Source organism: Lissotriton helveticus, chromosome 10 (genome assembly GCF_964261635.1).
Source record: "Lissotriton helveticus chromosome 10, aLisHel1.1, whole genome shotgun sequence".
NCBI classification, from domain to species: domain Eukaryota; kingdom Metazoa; phylum Chordata; class Amphibia; order Caudata; family Salamandridae; genus Lissotriton; species Lissotriton helveticus.
The window spans coordinates 905,077,129-905,090,758 of NC_136071.1; the positions used below are offsets into that span (position 1 = coordinate 905,077,129).

Here is a 13,630-nt window from a genome sequence, read left to right on the forward strand (position 1 = left end):
TTCTGGCAGGCACCTAGGCCATTCTTTCAGGATGGAGGTTGCCTGACAAACCTCTTAGGCCGCAATGGGCTCTGTGGTTAGGCACACCCACTAAGGCAACACTAACATCTCCAAGTGTGGCCTGAGCTCCATCTCCTTCCAGATGATGTGCTCCATTTCCAAGCAGACGATCCACATGCATGAACAGACTCATAGCTATCCTCAAGGAATCTGAAAGCACCCCCTTCAAAGGGAACCAGACCCACTGGGTAGTGACTGTCACTGTTGTCAGCTGCAGCAACTTAGTGAAATGCATTAAGGACTACCTGCTCTGAGGTCACCAGATGACATCTGACATTTGACATGCTGGCTCCAATGTCTCTCAGAGCCTTCACCCTCTGCCCATTGATGGTGACCAACTGTCTGTATTTCCTAGTATTACTAGGCATGCAAGTACTCTCCGCCATATCTCTGCTCCCTAGGGACACTAGGGTAAAGTCTACACTGTGCCCTTCTCTAACTAGGCTGATCACAATCTCCTCCCCAAGCTCCACACTAGCCAACCCCAATGACTGCACATCAGTGGGGTCTGTGCCTGCTTGGGACACTTGATATCCCTCTTGAAGTGCCCCTCCTTTTGGCGTTCATAGCATTTAGGGAGTGTCTTCCCTGATAAATAACAGGGAACCACTTCTTTTCTTCACAGTTGCGGGATGGGAGTCAAGAACCGTTTAACTGTTTTGGGGGCCTTTGGAGAACTCCTGAGTTCTATTTTTGTCTTCTCCATCCTTCTTCTGGTGGGATACCTGTCTACCCCTGTGGGGATTCCCCTATCCCAGATATTTTCTTGTCGACCCTGGTGCTGACCCAGCAGTCTGCCTCCTTAGCAAGCTCCCTGGGCTCAGTGAACTTACTATCAACAAGTGTTGGTGCAGATCGGCAAAACATAGACTGAACATGTGCTTGTTTGCCACCAAATTGTACAGCTTCAAATAATCCTTTACTTAACTGCCCTTCACCCAACCATCAAGTGCCTCGGAAAAGGAAACCTCACAATCCACCCAGGTCTGCTGGGGCAGCTTCTGGCTGTCCCTATATTTCTGTTCTCTGGGGTAAGGCCATACTTCTTAATAAGGCTTTCTTCATGGGTGGGGTACCTCATCCTGTGTACCTTCTCTAGGGTTACTAGGGTATCCCACCCTTCCCTAGGAACATGCTTCCACAGACTAGCCATCCAATCCCCTCCAGGGATCCTGTGTGTCTGTAGCACAATCTCACAAGCTTCAAATTACTTATCCAAATCGTTCGCCACAGCAAAGTCAAGCACCAGACCCTTTGGAATGTGTATCCTCTTGTCTCCAGAGGGCACTGTAGAAATGCTGTCACCATCCCTGCTGGACTTTGCCTGTCTGGCATTGTTATCCAGATCTTTAAAACTCCATTCATGAGCCAGTAGCAACTTTCTCTCCTCCATGTCTAGTTTCCTTTTATACATCCTTAACTTGTCCATCTGCAGCTTGAATGTCCTTTCCTCCCTCCTCTCTGCCAGATCCTCTAGGGACAGGCTGTGGAACGAGACACTGCTCCATGCACTGGCAGGAGGCTCCACTTCAAGGGTAAAGTCACCCCCCTCAGCTGCAGCAGGCACTATAGGAAGGTCCTCTTCAGGCCCTTACATTCGATTATCCTCTCCTGTGGCTTCAACAAATGACTGAAGGGCTTCTGCCCAGGCCCTCAGCATATTTTAGAGCTTAAACTTTGTGGGCAGGCAATCAATTTGTGGGCTAGGAGGTGATATAGAACAGGGGAGAAACCAGATACAAGTTATATTCTTTTAAAGTTTTCTTTTATTTCTCAGTCTTTTGTCTTTCAAAATAGAGGGAATTCAAAAAAATAATAATGATGCAAACGTAATGGTCCTGAGGTCCTCTACTGTTTCTTCCGGTTCCTTCTTTGTGCTTCGGTATTTCTTCACAGTAGGGAGTCTAATCTCGGGTTCCGGTTGCAGAGAAAAGAAGAACAACAACAAGGAATTACCACTAGCTCAGCCTATCTATCTTCGTGTGCCACCATCACCAGGCGCAGTGAACTAGGAGGGGGTGAAGTGAGGGGAAGTTCCGCTGTGCTCAGGCCAATGAATCAACAACCAAACAAACGCGTGAGTCAATTCACCGTGTTACCCCCCCACCCCCACCAAAATGATCTCCCTTGCGGCACCTGCCTTGAGCCACGACCCGTGTCCAGGGTCGTGGCGTCGGGACCCGGGGTGTTCTCTCCCTTCCTTCGGCCGCCGGGTTCTAGCACGGTGTACACAACGTCTTCTGCAGGTTCGGGTCTTCTGCCTTATTCTTTCCGGTCCTCGTCTCGCTCGTCCCTCTTCTCCGATGTCTCCTTCTCCATGTCTCCTTCCCTGAGGTATTCCACGCCACCGCCGTCCAGTTCGCCAGCGCCAGCCTTTTCTCCGTCTGCCCCCGATGACGTCTGTGGCTCCGCCTCTGTCCTGAACGCTAGACCGCTCGAGTCTCCCGATAGGGGCTGCGCGTCATCTCTAACTCCTGGCCACTTCCGGTTTGACTCGCGGTTGTGAGTCTCACAACCTTCCTGGTGGTACTGTTAGCTGGAAGACTCTTTGTCTTACAGAAACTCCTTGAGCTGAACTACACTGTAGGCATCAATTTGGCTAGCTCAAACTCCATTCTTGTAGGTGTGGTTCAAGCTCAATAATCAGGGATAGCCTTTAGAAAAAGCAAAAATGCCAATCAGGGAGAATTCCACCCCAAACTGCTCCTAGTTATGGGATGGAAGTGTACCCCAAATGTCTGTCTAACACTGCACAAACACCAAGTCCACATCCTCATCGCTGACCACCAATGTGAGACATTGGATTGTTTGTAGACTAGGGTGTGAGCCCTAGTCAAGCAGCAACCACAATCCTTGTTGGGGTGAGGCACAAATCAACACTAAATTAACCTGTGCTGAACCCTCTGGTAGCTTGTTACAGAGCAGTCATATTTACCTTAGCGGCAATCAGTCAAATATTTGTGCCACACTTCAAACAGTACTAAAGTAGAAACACCACATACAAATATACCACACCTGATTAGACAAATATATCTTACTTTAATCAACAGAACAAGACCAAAACAACAACATTCCAATAAGTGCAACTGGAGATATTAAAGTTAACAGATTTGTTCTTAAAACTTCATAAAGCTCAAAGCACCAGCTGTGATTATCTGGTGGTGCCAGACCCGGACAAAGTCACAAGTTCAGGATGAACGTGATGGAGCTGGTTACAGGGACCTAGTTAGGCCTGCTGAACACAATACCTTAAATCCTAGGTTGTGGAGCATTGTGAGGATACAAGTCAAAGATGAGTCACGCAGCCGAAGCGATGCGTTGGTTCCGAGATGCAGCAAGGCTGCAATGCAAGGGCGTGTGTTGTCATCGAGGACCCTGTAGCTGGGGCTTGCTATGCAAAATCCTGTGCCAAGGATGCGTCACGCAGTCCGGCGATGAGTCAGTTCTGAGGAGCTGCACTGCTGTGATGCAGAGTCTGACATTGCTGCCAAGGTTGCCGTTGAGTAGAGATGCAAGGGCCATTCATAGGATGTGTCAGGTATTACAGTTCCGAAGGTTGGTGGATACCTGATGTGTCCATGAGGCTTCAGATCAGGAGGCCAGCCAACTAGATCTTGGAGTCGCTTTGGGTTCTGAGCTCAAGAATTACAGGTCCAGGCCTTCTCAGCTAGGCAAGAGGACAACATGCAGTAGGTCAGCACAGCAGGGTAGCAGTTCCTTCAGAACAGCAGTCCAGCAGAGTGTCAGTATTTTCAGCAGCACAGCATTCCTTCCTGACAGAGTATCCACAGGTCCAAAAGTGTACTGAAGAGTTGGTGTCCACTGTTCACAATTTCTACACAGTTGTGCCGTTGAAGTGGGGATATATTTCTAGAAGAATTACTTTGAAGTGTACAGGTCCCCTACTTTTCTGGCTCCAGACTAACTATAGGGGGTATACAGCCCATTGAGTGGAGGCAGGATACAGCCTACTCAATTGTAAGTGGGCCGGGTCCTGCTCCTCTCTCCTATCCTACCAGTGATGGGCCATACAATCAAACCACAGCTCACCATTGTATGTGACTGTATAGGAGGAATACACAAAGCCCACCTGTCAACTACACCTATCCATGTGACCCAGAAACAGGCTGCAGGAAAATGCCACCTTCTAAAATCTCTAAACAAACACATTTGCCAATGCTGATAATTATTACAAGCAATCTATTTTAATTCAGAATGTCCAATTTATTACCACATTTCCTTTATCATTTCAGAATTCTATGGTCCTGACGAGAGTCCCTACAAACCGTGGGACTTGAAACGCGTAGACTTCTGGGCTGCCCAAAAAAGTTCTATCCTAAAAAGAACCCCTGGATTATCAATTGGTTTAGGGTTAATTTGTTAAAATATATCAGATGTTTAATTTGTATGGGCTGATATAATATATGTTTGGTAATCTAATATTGTGACAAGTTGAAGTGGCATACCCATTTCACTCCACAGGTTCAGTTACATCATCGGAGTGTGTGTATATATTTATGTACAGTATGGTGGAAGGATGGGAATAAATGTGGACGGTTGATGGTATGAATGATTGAGTGTATGAATATTTATTGATTATATTTGTTTGTGTCCCTTTAATCATCAATAGTGGTATCCTTTGTTATTCAAATTATGTGGTAATAACGTTGTGTGTTATTGAAAGCAACTTGGAAGCTTTCGAATGTTAATAAATTGGACATTCTGAATTAAAATAGATTGCTTGTAAGAATTATCAGCATTGGCAAATGTGTATGTTAAGAGATTATATTGTGCTCAGCCTTGCTGATTAGAGCCACCCCCTCTTTTTGCTACTACCTTCTAAAATCGGCATTTTCAAAATTGTAATTTAACATCTGACTTCACCATAAGTTTAATTCCAATTCCAGAAACACCAAACATGAACTGATCACAGTTCCTATTGGGAAATTACTCTTATAAAAGGTAATAAAGTAACTCCAATCGTATCCTATGGGAGGGGTAGGTCTTGCAGTAGTGAAAAAATACTTTGAGTTTTTGAATATCAGTACATGTAAAACTATAAGTACAAGTCTCACTTTTTAAACAGATTGTACCCTGCCCACTGGCATCCCCAGGGACTACCCAAGGGGTGACATATGTATTAAAAAGGAGGATTTGGGCCTGGTAAAAGTTTTAAATTGCCAGGTCAAAATGGTAGTTTAAAACTGCACACACACAGGCTGCAATGGCAGACCTGCGACATTTTTAAAGTGCTACTTAAGTGGGTGGCCAATCAGTGCTCCAGGCCCACTAGTAGCATTTAATTTACAGGCCCTGGGAACATGTAATTCCACTTCCAGAGCGACTTACAAATAAATTAAATATGCCAATTGGGTAAAAGCTAATCTAACATGTTTTAAGGAGCGAGCGCAAGCACTTTAGCACTGGTTAGCAGTGGTAAAGTGCACAGAGTCCCAAGGCCGACATAAATGAAGTCAGCAAAAACATGAGGTCTGAAGGCGAACATTAGGGGTAAAACCATGCCAAGGATGCCAGGACTAACAGGCTCCTTAACCATTGTGTGGACTTCGCAGATATGGAAGCACCACAGAGGGAGAATAGGAGCCCTTGGAAATGACATTCAAGAGCTATACCTGGAAATGTGTGCCTGGTGCATATTTCCAGGAGTATTTCTTGGAATATTTGTAAATTCCAAAATTTACTAAATCTGTATCCTACCCGGACCTACATCTCTAGATTCAGATTTAGTACGGTTTCATGAATCGGCCCCATGGAGTATATTAGGGATTCAGGTTTGTGGAAAATGTTTCTCCTTGGCAAGTTTGTTGCACCACTTGTACTATTAAGATAATATGCTGTTTATTGATTTTCAGTTCTTCAAAGTACTCCCTATTGCATATTTTGCACTCTGCCCAAGATGCATTGATGATAATGCATGCCTATTCGTTTTTTAATTGTTCCAACTCTATATCTCCACGCTTATTTACTACTGTTAAGTCACACTTATTTCAATGTAGTGTTAGTGGGTTCTGACTAGACAGGGTGTACCCTTTGGATGAATGAGTTTAAATTGCGCAATGCCAACTTGTTAATGCCAACTTGTTAATGCCCAAAATAATTTATGCATCCATGCGGTGCATTTTCCCGCTGTGCGCTGGAAAATTCAAATACCTACTTTACATGACGAGCTCACCTTGTCATGAGTGTACCAGAGGTACACCTCATGACGAGCTGAGCTCGTCATGAGCGTCGAAGGGGGTAAGTAAGTAAGTTCAAATGTTCTAGAGGGCACAAATACTGGAGTTCTACCGAATCACCTAAATGGCTAGAAAAAGACAACTAACTTACTTGACAGCGAGAGTGAGGAGTCATGTTTTTTTAAAGATTTCTTAAAAAGAATGAGGCTTGTTTTGGATCTTATATACAGAGGCATAGCATTCCAGAACTTGCTGCCAAAACTGGAGAAACTCCCACCCTACCTAGACTTTTTTATTTTGGGAGTCGTCACCAAATAAGAATGAGAGGACATTAACACTCACTGTGGAGAATACCAAGTAAAATATTTCTGAAGATAAAGGCGGCCAGTGCCACTTAGGGCTTTATGTATCATGCAAAGTGCCATTAACTTCACCCTTTTGTTCACTGGCTCTCAATGCAATCCTGAATTTTCTTAGAAACAAAGCAGAATTTTGGTAACTTTAAAAGAAGACCTGCCAATGCATTTTGCAAAGAATGCAACTTGGATTGGAAGCGTTTATTTATACTTAAATAGAGGACATTACCATAGTCGATCCTCGAAAGGATATGGGCAAGCACAACCATCTTTTGCAGGTCAATTGGAATATAAAAGGAAGACCTTTTTGAGCCACTTGATTGTGTAAAAGCAGTAAAAAGTTATATGGTTAATCTGCTCTGAAAAATTCAGTTGTTCATGAAAAATAATACGTAAGCTGTAAAATACAGGATGCTTGTGACAAAAATGTGTACATAATTTACTAAAAAAGAAATTGAAAAAAAAACAGTAATTTCCTCAAATGCATATGCTGTGGATTAATTTATTCTCAATCCTTTCACAGTCTGCATTATTTAGGTCTTAAACATCAAAACAAGTATAATCTTTCAGAGATTCTGTAATCCATCAATGTTAGAGCCGATACAATATCTTTCATCTTGCTAAAATGTCATCCTGTCCCAAAAAAGGTTATATCCATGCCTTGCATTCTTACAACGTGTAAGACACAGGCATGTTAAAATTGTATAATTGTTTTTGTGTTCTTCTTTTTAAGATGTCGGAGGCTATTTTGAAGAGGGAACCTGGCTGTTGTATAATTTTCAGTCAACAATGGTAGCCAAAGTAACCAGCTCAAATGAAGCAGGGCCTCTACCTCAGCTTCCTGCCGCTGATCCATATCCGCAGAAAGAAGAGCTGTTCTTCAGCTTCAGCACTAGCAAGTCCCCCTGTGTCCTTGTGTACATCAGTTCCCACACACAAGATTACTTGGCAGTTATGATCAAGTCTTCTGGTAAGCATACGTATCATACGCCATGGTAAATTTGTTGGTTAAATGTATATTTTTGCATTTGTTTTTTTCAATGTCCATTCTGTGAGTTTTACCTGATCCTGCATTTGTTCTGGTGCTAGGAGCTCCCAACTTTTAAAACCTTGAATTTTGGTCACACTACCATAGTTGCTACTGGCTAAATAGGTAAGGTAATTTCTGATAGGTAGATTTTTTGGCACTACTCTAACTTTAAGGTTATTACTATTTGAACATTCGGCTTGTAAATAATGGTGATCATTCGATAATTTGTTGATTATCGAGTGAGACAACTTTAAACAATTGGCTGATTTTGACAATGTAGTAAGTGACCATCATAAAATAAGATATTTGATGAAAGTAATGCTCCGACATGAAGTGTGCAGATGGTTCAGTCACTGCTGGATACATAAGTACTGTATGGATATGTGAGTGAATGGTTTAGTGCCTCTGTGTCTGTGTACCTCTATGTTTTGTAAATAGATATGTAACTCACAGTATGGGTGGTAGAGTAGATTGATAACTGAGCATATGGGTGTGTAAGTGTGTATGTAACTCATTGAAACTTTGAAGTGCAGGTCTTATTTCCCTGCCCTATGGGCTACCCACAGCCTACCTAATGAGTAACTTATATGTAGTGTAAGGGTAGTTTACTGCTCGGTAAGGGGTTTTAAATGGCAAATCGGCCTAGCAGTAAAACTGCACACATAGGCTCTACAGTAGCAGGCCAGACACATGGTTGAAGGGCTATGTGTCTGTATGGGTGACTAGGAGTGTCTGTACTTGAGTACATATCTGAGTGAGTTCCTCCATGGGTGTGTCACTAGATGTGTAAGTTTTTTTATTTATTAAAGTTTTGTATAGCGCTGGCTGGACCCGAGCGCTTCACAGCAAATATACAGGCGTTAGACAGATAATGCGGACAAAAAGCAAGTCAATGAACACAGGAGTGAGTACAGTCTATACAATAGCAGCCAGGCGTGAAACAGGGCGGAGAGTCGTAGGCAGGTCAATCAGCTCTGGGGTGAACGAGAACATGAAACTATAAAGTCTGGGTTTAGTTCTAGTTGGTTCCGGAGCGCTCAAGGAAGAGGACTTTGAGTAGCTTCTTGAATTTCGGGAAGGATGCGGTCATTCTGATGTGTGGGGGGATGGAGTTCCATATCTTGGGAGCATTGCCCGCGAAGGATTTGCTAGATGTTGAGAGTTTCTGGGATTTCGGAGGAATGAGTAGGAGCGTGTTGGAGCTTCTGAGGTTTCTAGACTGCCCGGCCCTTTTGAGCTTGTTGGCCAGGTATTCCGGTTTGCCCGTATGCAGGGCTTTATGTGTGAGGCAAGCTGTGCGGAAGCTAGCTCGTTGGTCCATAGGGAGCCATTTCAGATCCTTCAGAGCTGGGGTGATGTGTTCATATTTCTTTGTTCCCGTGATCATTCTTGCAGCGACATTTAGGGTAGAGGTCAGAGGACGCAGGTCAGATTTGGCTGTTCCAGTCAGAGTGGCAATGCCATAGTCGATTCTGGAGAGAACCAGAGCCTGCGTGGCCTGTTTCAAGTCTTTTGTAGGGAGAAATGGTTTTAGTTTGTAGAGCAATTTCAGGTTCAGGAAGGCACTTTTGGCAGTTTTTGAGATGTGTTCTTTCATATCCAGTTTGGGGTCAAGGGTGATCCCTAGGGATTTTATGGAGTTCGATGGAACAAGCGGCACATTTAGGGCGTTTAAGGCTTTGAGCCAATCAAGAATTTGGGGTTTTTCTTCTTTGTTAGAGATGAGGAGCACTTCAGTTTTTTCCTCATTGAATTTGAGGTGGTTGGAAGAGAGCCAGAGCTGAACTTCGGTAAGTGTGTGGTTCAGTCTGTGGATGTCCGAGATCGAGGTGGTTTCCAGATAGAGTTGCGTGTCGTCCGCATAAAGGTGGAAGGGGATGTTAGCTTTCCTTAGAATTAAGGTGAGGGGCTCCATGTAAATGTTGAAGAGTTGAGGAGAGAGTACAGAACCTTGAGGAACTCCTCTGCTGATGGGAAGAATGTCTGATTCGCAGCTTTTAATTTTTATTCTTTGTGTGCGGTTGTTGAGAAAGGAGGAGAACCATTTTAGGACAGTCTTTTCGAGGCCTGCTCTCTCCTTTAGGACATTGATTAGTAGGGCATGATCGACTGTGTCAAATGCAGCCGATAGGTCTAAGAGGATGAGAAGGCTGCAATGATTGGAGTCAAGCGACATGTGAAGATCGTCCAGGACGTTAAGTATTGCGGTTTCAGTACTGCAGCCTTTTCTGAACCCTGATTGATGTGGGTCGAGAAGCTTCGTGTTCTCTAAGTGCTGGGAAAGTTGCGACAGCACACATCTTTCCAAGATTTTGGATAATAGTGGAAGGTTCGAAACTGGTCTGAAGTTATTCATATCCTGTATGTCAAGGCCCGGTTTTTTTAGTAGAGGCGTGACTTGACCTATTTTAAGGCAGTCCGGGATGGAGCCCTCGCTCAGAGAGCTGTTGATGATCTTGGCCCAGATAGGGGCTAGAGTGAGCTTCAAGTCTTTGGTCACTCTCGGGGGAAGCTGATCAAGGGAGTGGGTTGAGGGTTTGGCGGAGGCTATGAGATTACTTATCAATTCAACCTGGATAGGTTGGAAGGAGGACCAGCGAGTGGATGTGATTGGTGGTCTTAAATGGGAAGTTGTAGCGGGGTGGTCTGAGGGCAACGTGCCGAGAGATCGGTCAATTTTCGCGATTTTTTCGTTGAAGAAGCTGGCAAAGTCGTCCCTTTGGGATTTGGACGCTACCATGTCTCTTGTTACCGGAATGGAGGTTTGGTTCTTGATGATGCTGAAAAGTTCTTTGGGGCGGTTTTTGGCATTATCAAGGGCCGCACAGAAGAAGGACGACTTTTTGTTCTTGATATGGTTGTAGTAGCTTTTGCGGGCTGCCTTGAGCTGGTCCCGGTTGCGTGAGGAGGGGTTGGACCTCCAGGATCTTTCCAAGTATCTTAGGTGTCTTCTTTCATCGTTAATGTCAGTGGAGAACCAGGATCTGGAGGGGATGTTTCTTTGTTTTTTTAGTTTCCTTGGTGCCAGCTGGTCTAAGACGAGCACCAAGTTGGAATGGTAGAGCGAGGTGAGTTCTGTGGTTGAAAGGGGTTCTGTCGTGATCGGGAGGAGTGAGCTGAGGCCCTTTTTCAAGCTTGTCAAGAGGTACTCTCGATAAGTTTCTGATCCATTTGGGGGAGGTTTGCGTGGGAGGGACGGAAAGCGCCGGGTGATTGATATGAAAGAGGATGGCGTGATGGTCTGACCAGTCTACTGGGATGATGTGGTCAATTGAAATTGTCTTTTTATCTGCGATGATAGCATCCAGGGTTGTTCCTCTGTGGTGGGTTTCCTCTGTGCAGTGCTGGGTCATGTCAAGGTCATGAATAAGGGTGTTGAGGGATTGAATGAGCGGGTTTTTTGATACATTCCATCTTAGGTTGAGGTCGCCCAGAATTATACTGAAATCACTGTTGAGAGCTGTTTGCGTGATCAGATCCGTCAGCTGAGCGCCAAATTCGGAGGTATTGCCCGGGGGATGGTAGAGGAGAAGGCATTGGAGTGAAGGGTGGTGAGGCAAATTGATGTTGACCGAGAGGGATTCAAAGGAGTTGTAAATGACGGCAGGAGATTCAGTGATGGAGAGGTCGCTTTTATGGATAATAGCTATTCCGCCGCCTTTGTGAATGGGCCTGTCTTTGTGTATAATTGAGAACCCGGGCGGCACCAGCGTGTCCAGGATGGGGCTGGATAGAGTGTTAAGCCATGTTTCAGTGATGAAGGCTACGTCCAGGTCATGTGAGAGGATGGTTTCGGCTATTTCTGTTGCATGTTTGACGGCGGATCTGCAATTGATGAGCATACAGTTTATTTGGGAGTCATCCTGTGAGATATGATTGACCGAGGTAGCTCTGGGTAAGGAGGAGAGATAGGGTGGTGGTCTGGCAGCTTTACGACGGGACGGGTTCCTTCCCACTCCAGTGATGACTTGAATTGAGGAGAAGGGAGGGTGGTCAGGGGGCATTATTTGAGCTGGCTGCCTAGGCGGGGTTTCATAGGAGGTGATGAGGGAGGTCACTTCCTGTGGCGAAAGGGAGGGAGCCGTCCTTCTAGGACTGTCGATTCGAGCCTCAGTCCTGGGATTAGAGAGAAGAGGCTGGGAGCCTGTGGGGGGCTTGGACCCAGTGTGGGTATGAGAGTCAGTCTTGGCGGGAGGCGGCTGGAGGCGCGGAGGAGGGACGTTCAGGGAGGGAGGCTGGAGTTTCTCTAGGGAGGATAGGGTTTCTTTCAGGCCGAGGATCAGAGTCGCGATCTGGGCTTCTAGAAAGTCCAGGCGTTGTGTCAGTTTAGGTGCTGGGGAGTAGGTGGGCGAGTGGGTGGAGTTGGGTTTGGGGTGGGAGAGGTCGTGTAGCAGGACATCTAATGGGGGGGTCTGTGACGGGGGGACCGGGTCTAGGTTGGAGTTCGATTGTGGGACCACTAGTGAGGGAGAGCGGGTTTGGGGCGAGATACTGTCAGGAAGTGAGACGGGAGAGGGAGGCACGGAGTTAGCTATCGTGAATTTTTGGTCAAGGGCAGGGTGGTGGGAGGGGCTGCTGGGCGAGTTACTATTAGGGGGAGTAGTCGAGCTGGGGGGATCTGATTGGTGTTTCCAGTTCGGATGGGCGGGGAGTAGGGAAGGAGGGGGGTTGCGGTCTCTTTGGGGGAGGTGGATGTCTTCACTACGGGGGATGGCGTGAGCAGTGGGAGTGAGGGATCGCGCAGGGCGATGTGATTCAAAGACGACGGGGGGACTGGGAGTTCTAAGGGGAGGGGACTGAGACCCTGTGGGGGTGCGGGAGATGTGGTGAGGGGGGAGGGAGGTCGGAGGGGTAGGGGGGTGGGGGAGTCCTGGAAGTTTGGGAGAAGGGGGAGGGCGTTAGGGGATGTAGGTGAGAGGGGGTGGGGGGGTTCTGGTTGTTTGGGAGAGGGGGCGGGCGCTTGGGGCTGTGGGATAGAGGGGGAGGGGCTCGGAGGGACGGGTGGATGTTGACGTGATTAAGGGCGAGGGGAGGGGATTGATGGGGTGGATGAGGCATGCTCTGCGGGATAGAAGTTTGGTGAGGGTCACAGGGGGTGGTGGGGCCTGTATGTAGTGGGTAGAGAGCCATGGCCGTCTTAAGAGTGTGAAAGAGGGAGTCGAAGAAATCGAGGTTGTCATCTTTCGCCTGGATTAGAATGGTGCCATTCTTGAAGATGGAGATGGAGATGTCTCCGGTCAGGGACTGTTGGTTCAGGGGGGAGATCGTTAGTTTCCGGTTGTGTTCTGATACGGTGGTTTTGGAGACTGGAAGGAGTGAGTTAAAGGTGGAGACCCAAGCGTCTGGTCGGGTGGTATGGAAAATGAAGTCTGTTTTTCTCAGTCCTCTCGTTGAGCAATGGTAGGTGTCCACGATAAGAGTTGTCTAATTAAATTCTGTTTGAGGCGTTTTTTGGCTTTGAAGGAGATACTGTGTGGGAAGGTAATGGCATAGGTATTCCGTCCAAGAGGAGATAAATGGTTGAGTGCAGGGCTGGGGTGAATGTCTAGGCACAGGGACGGAGGCATTATGGTGGAGCAAGAGATCTGCGTTTGTCTCCTTGGGTCTAGGCGTCGTGCTTGCGTAATGGAGTGCTTAGAGAAGGGAAACTCCTTAATTGGCTAGCAGATTTGTAGTACCCAAGGTAGATGATCAACAGAGAACTAGAATGATAAATGTTGTAAATAGGGTTTCCAGAGTCCCTTCGTTAGGGGAAACTGGTTCCTCTAATAAAATTAGTTCGCCAAGTTAAATGGGAGGTAGACGTTGTAAATAGGGGCCTCCTTAATTGTCTAGCAGATTTGTAGTTACCCAGAGGTGGGCGATCAACAGAATACTTGGATGATGGATGTTGTAGATAGCGGTTTCCAGGGACCCTTCGCTAGGGGAAATTGGTTCCTTAAATTACTTAATTTGTTCGGTTAACTAGGAGGTAAACGTTGTAAATA

At 46.1% G+C, this 13,630-nt stretch overlaps 1 protein-coding gene across 2 annotated transcripts in view; it reads left to right on the forward strand.

The window, feature by feature from the left end:
* The window catches only part of CNTNAP2 (contactin associated protein 2), a 2,169,461-nt gene that overhangs the window by 1,763,701 nt on the left and 392,130 nt on the right, over nt 1-13,630 (forward strand). For both annotated transcript variants that reach the window (XM_078663547.1, XM_078663548.1), the window contains one exon: nt 7,347-7,583. In XM_078663547.1, coding sequence (XP_078519673.1) covers nt 7,347-7,583 — 237 coding nt within the window. The remainder of the gene's footprint in view (nt 1-7,346; nt 7,584-13,630) is intronic.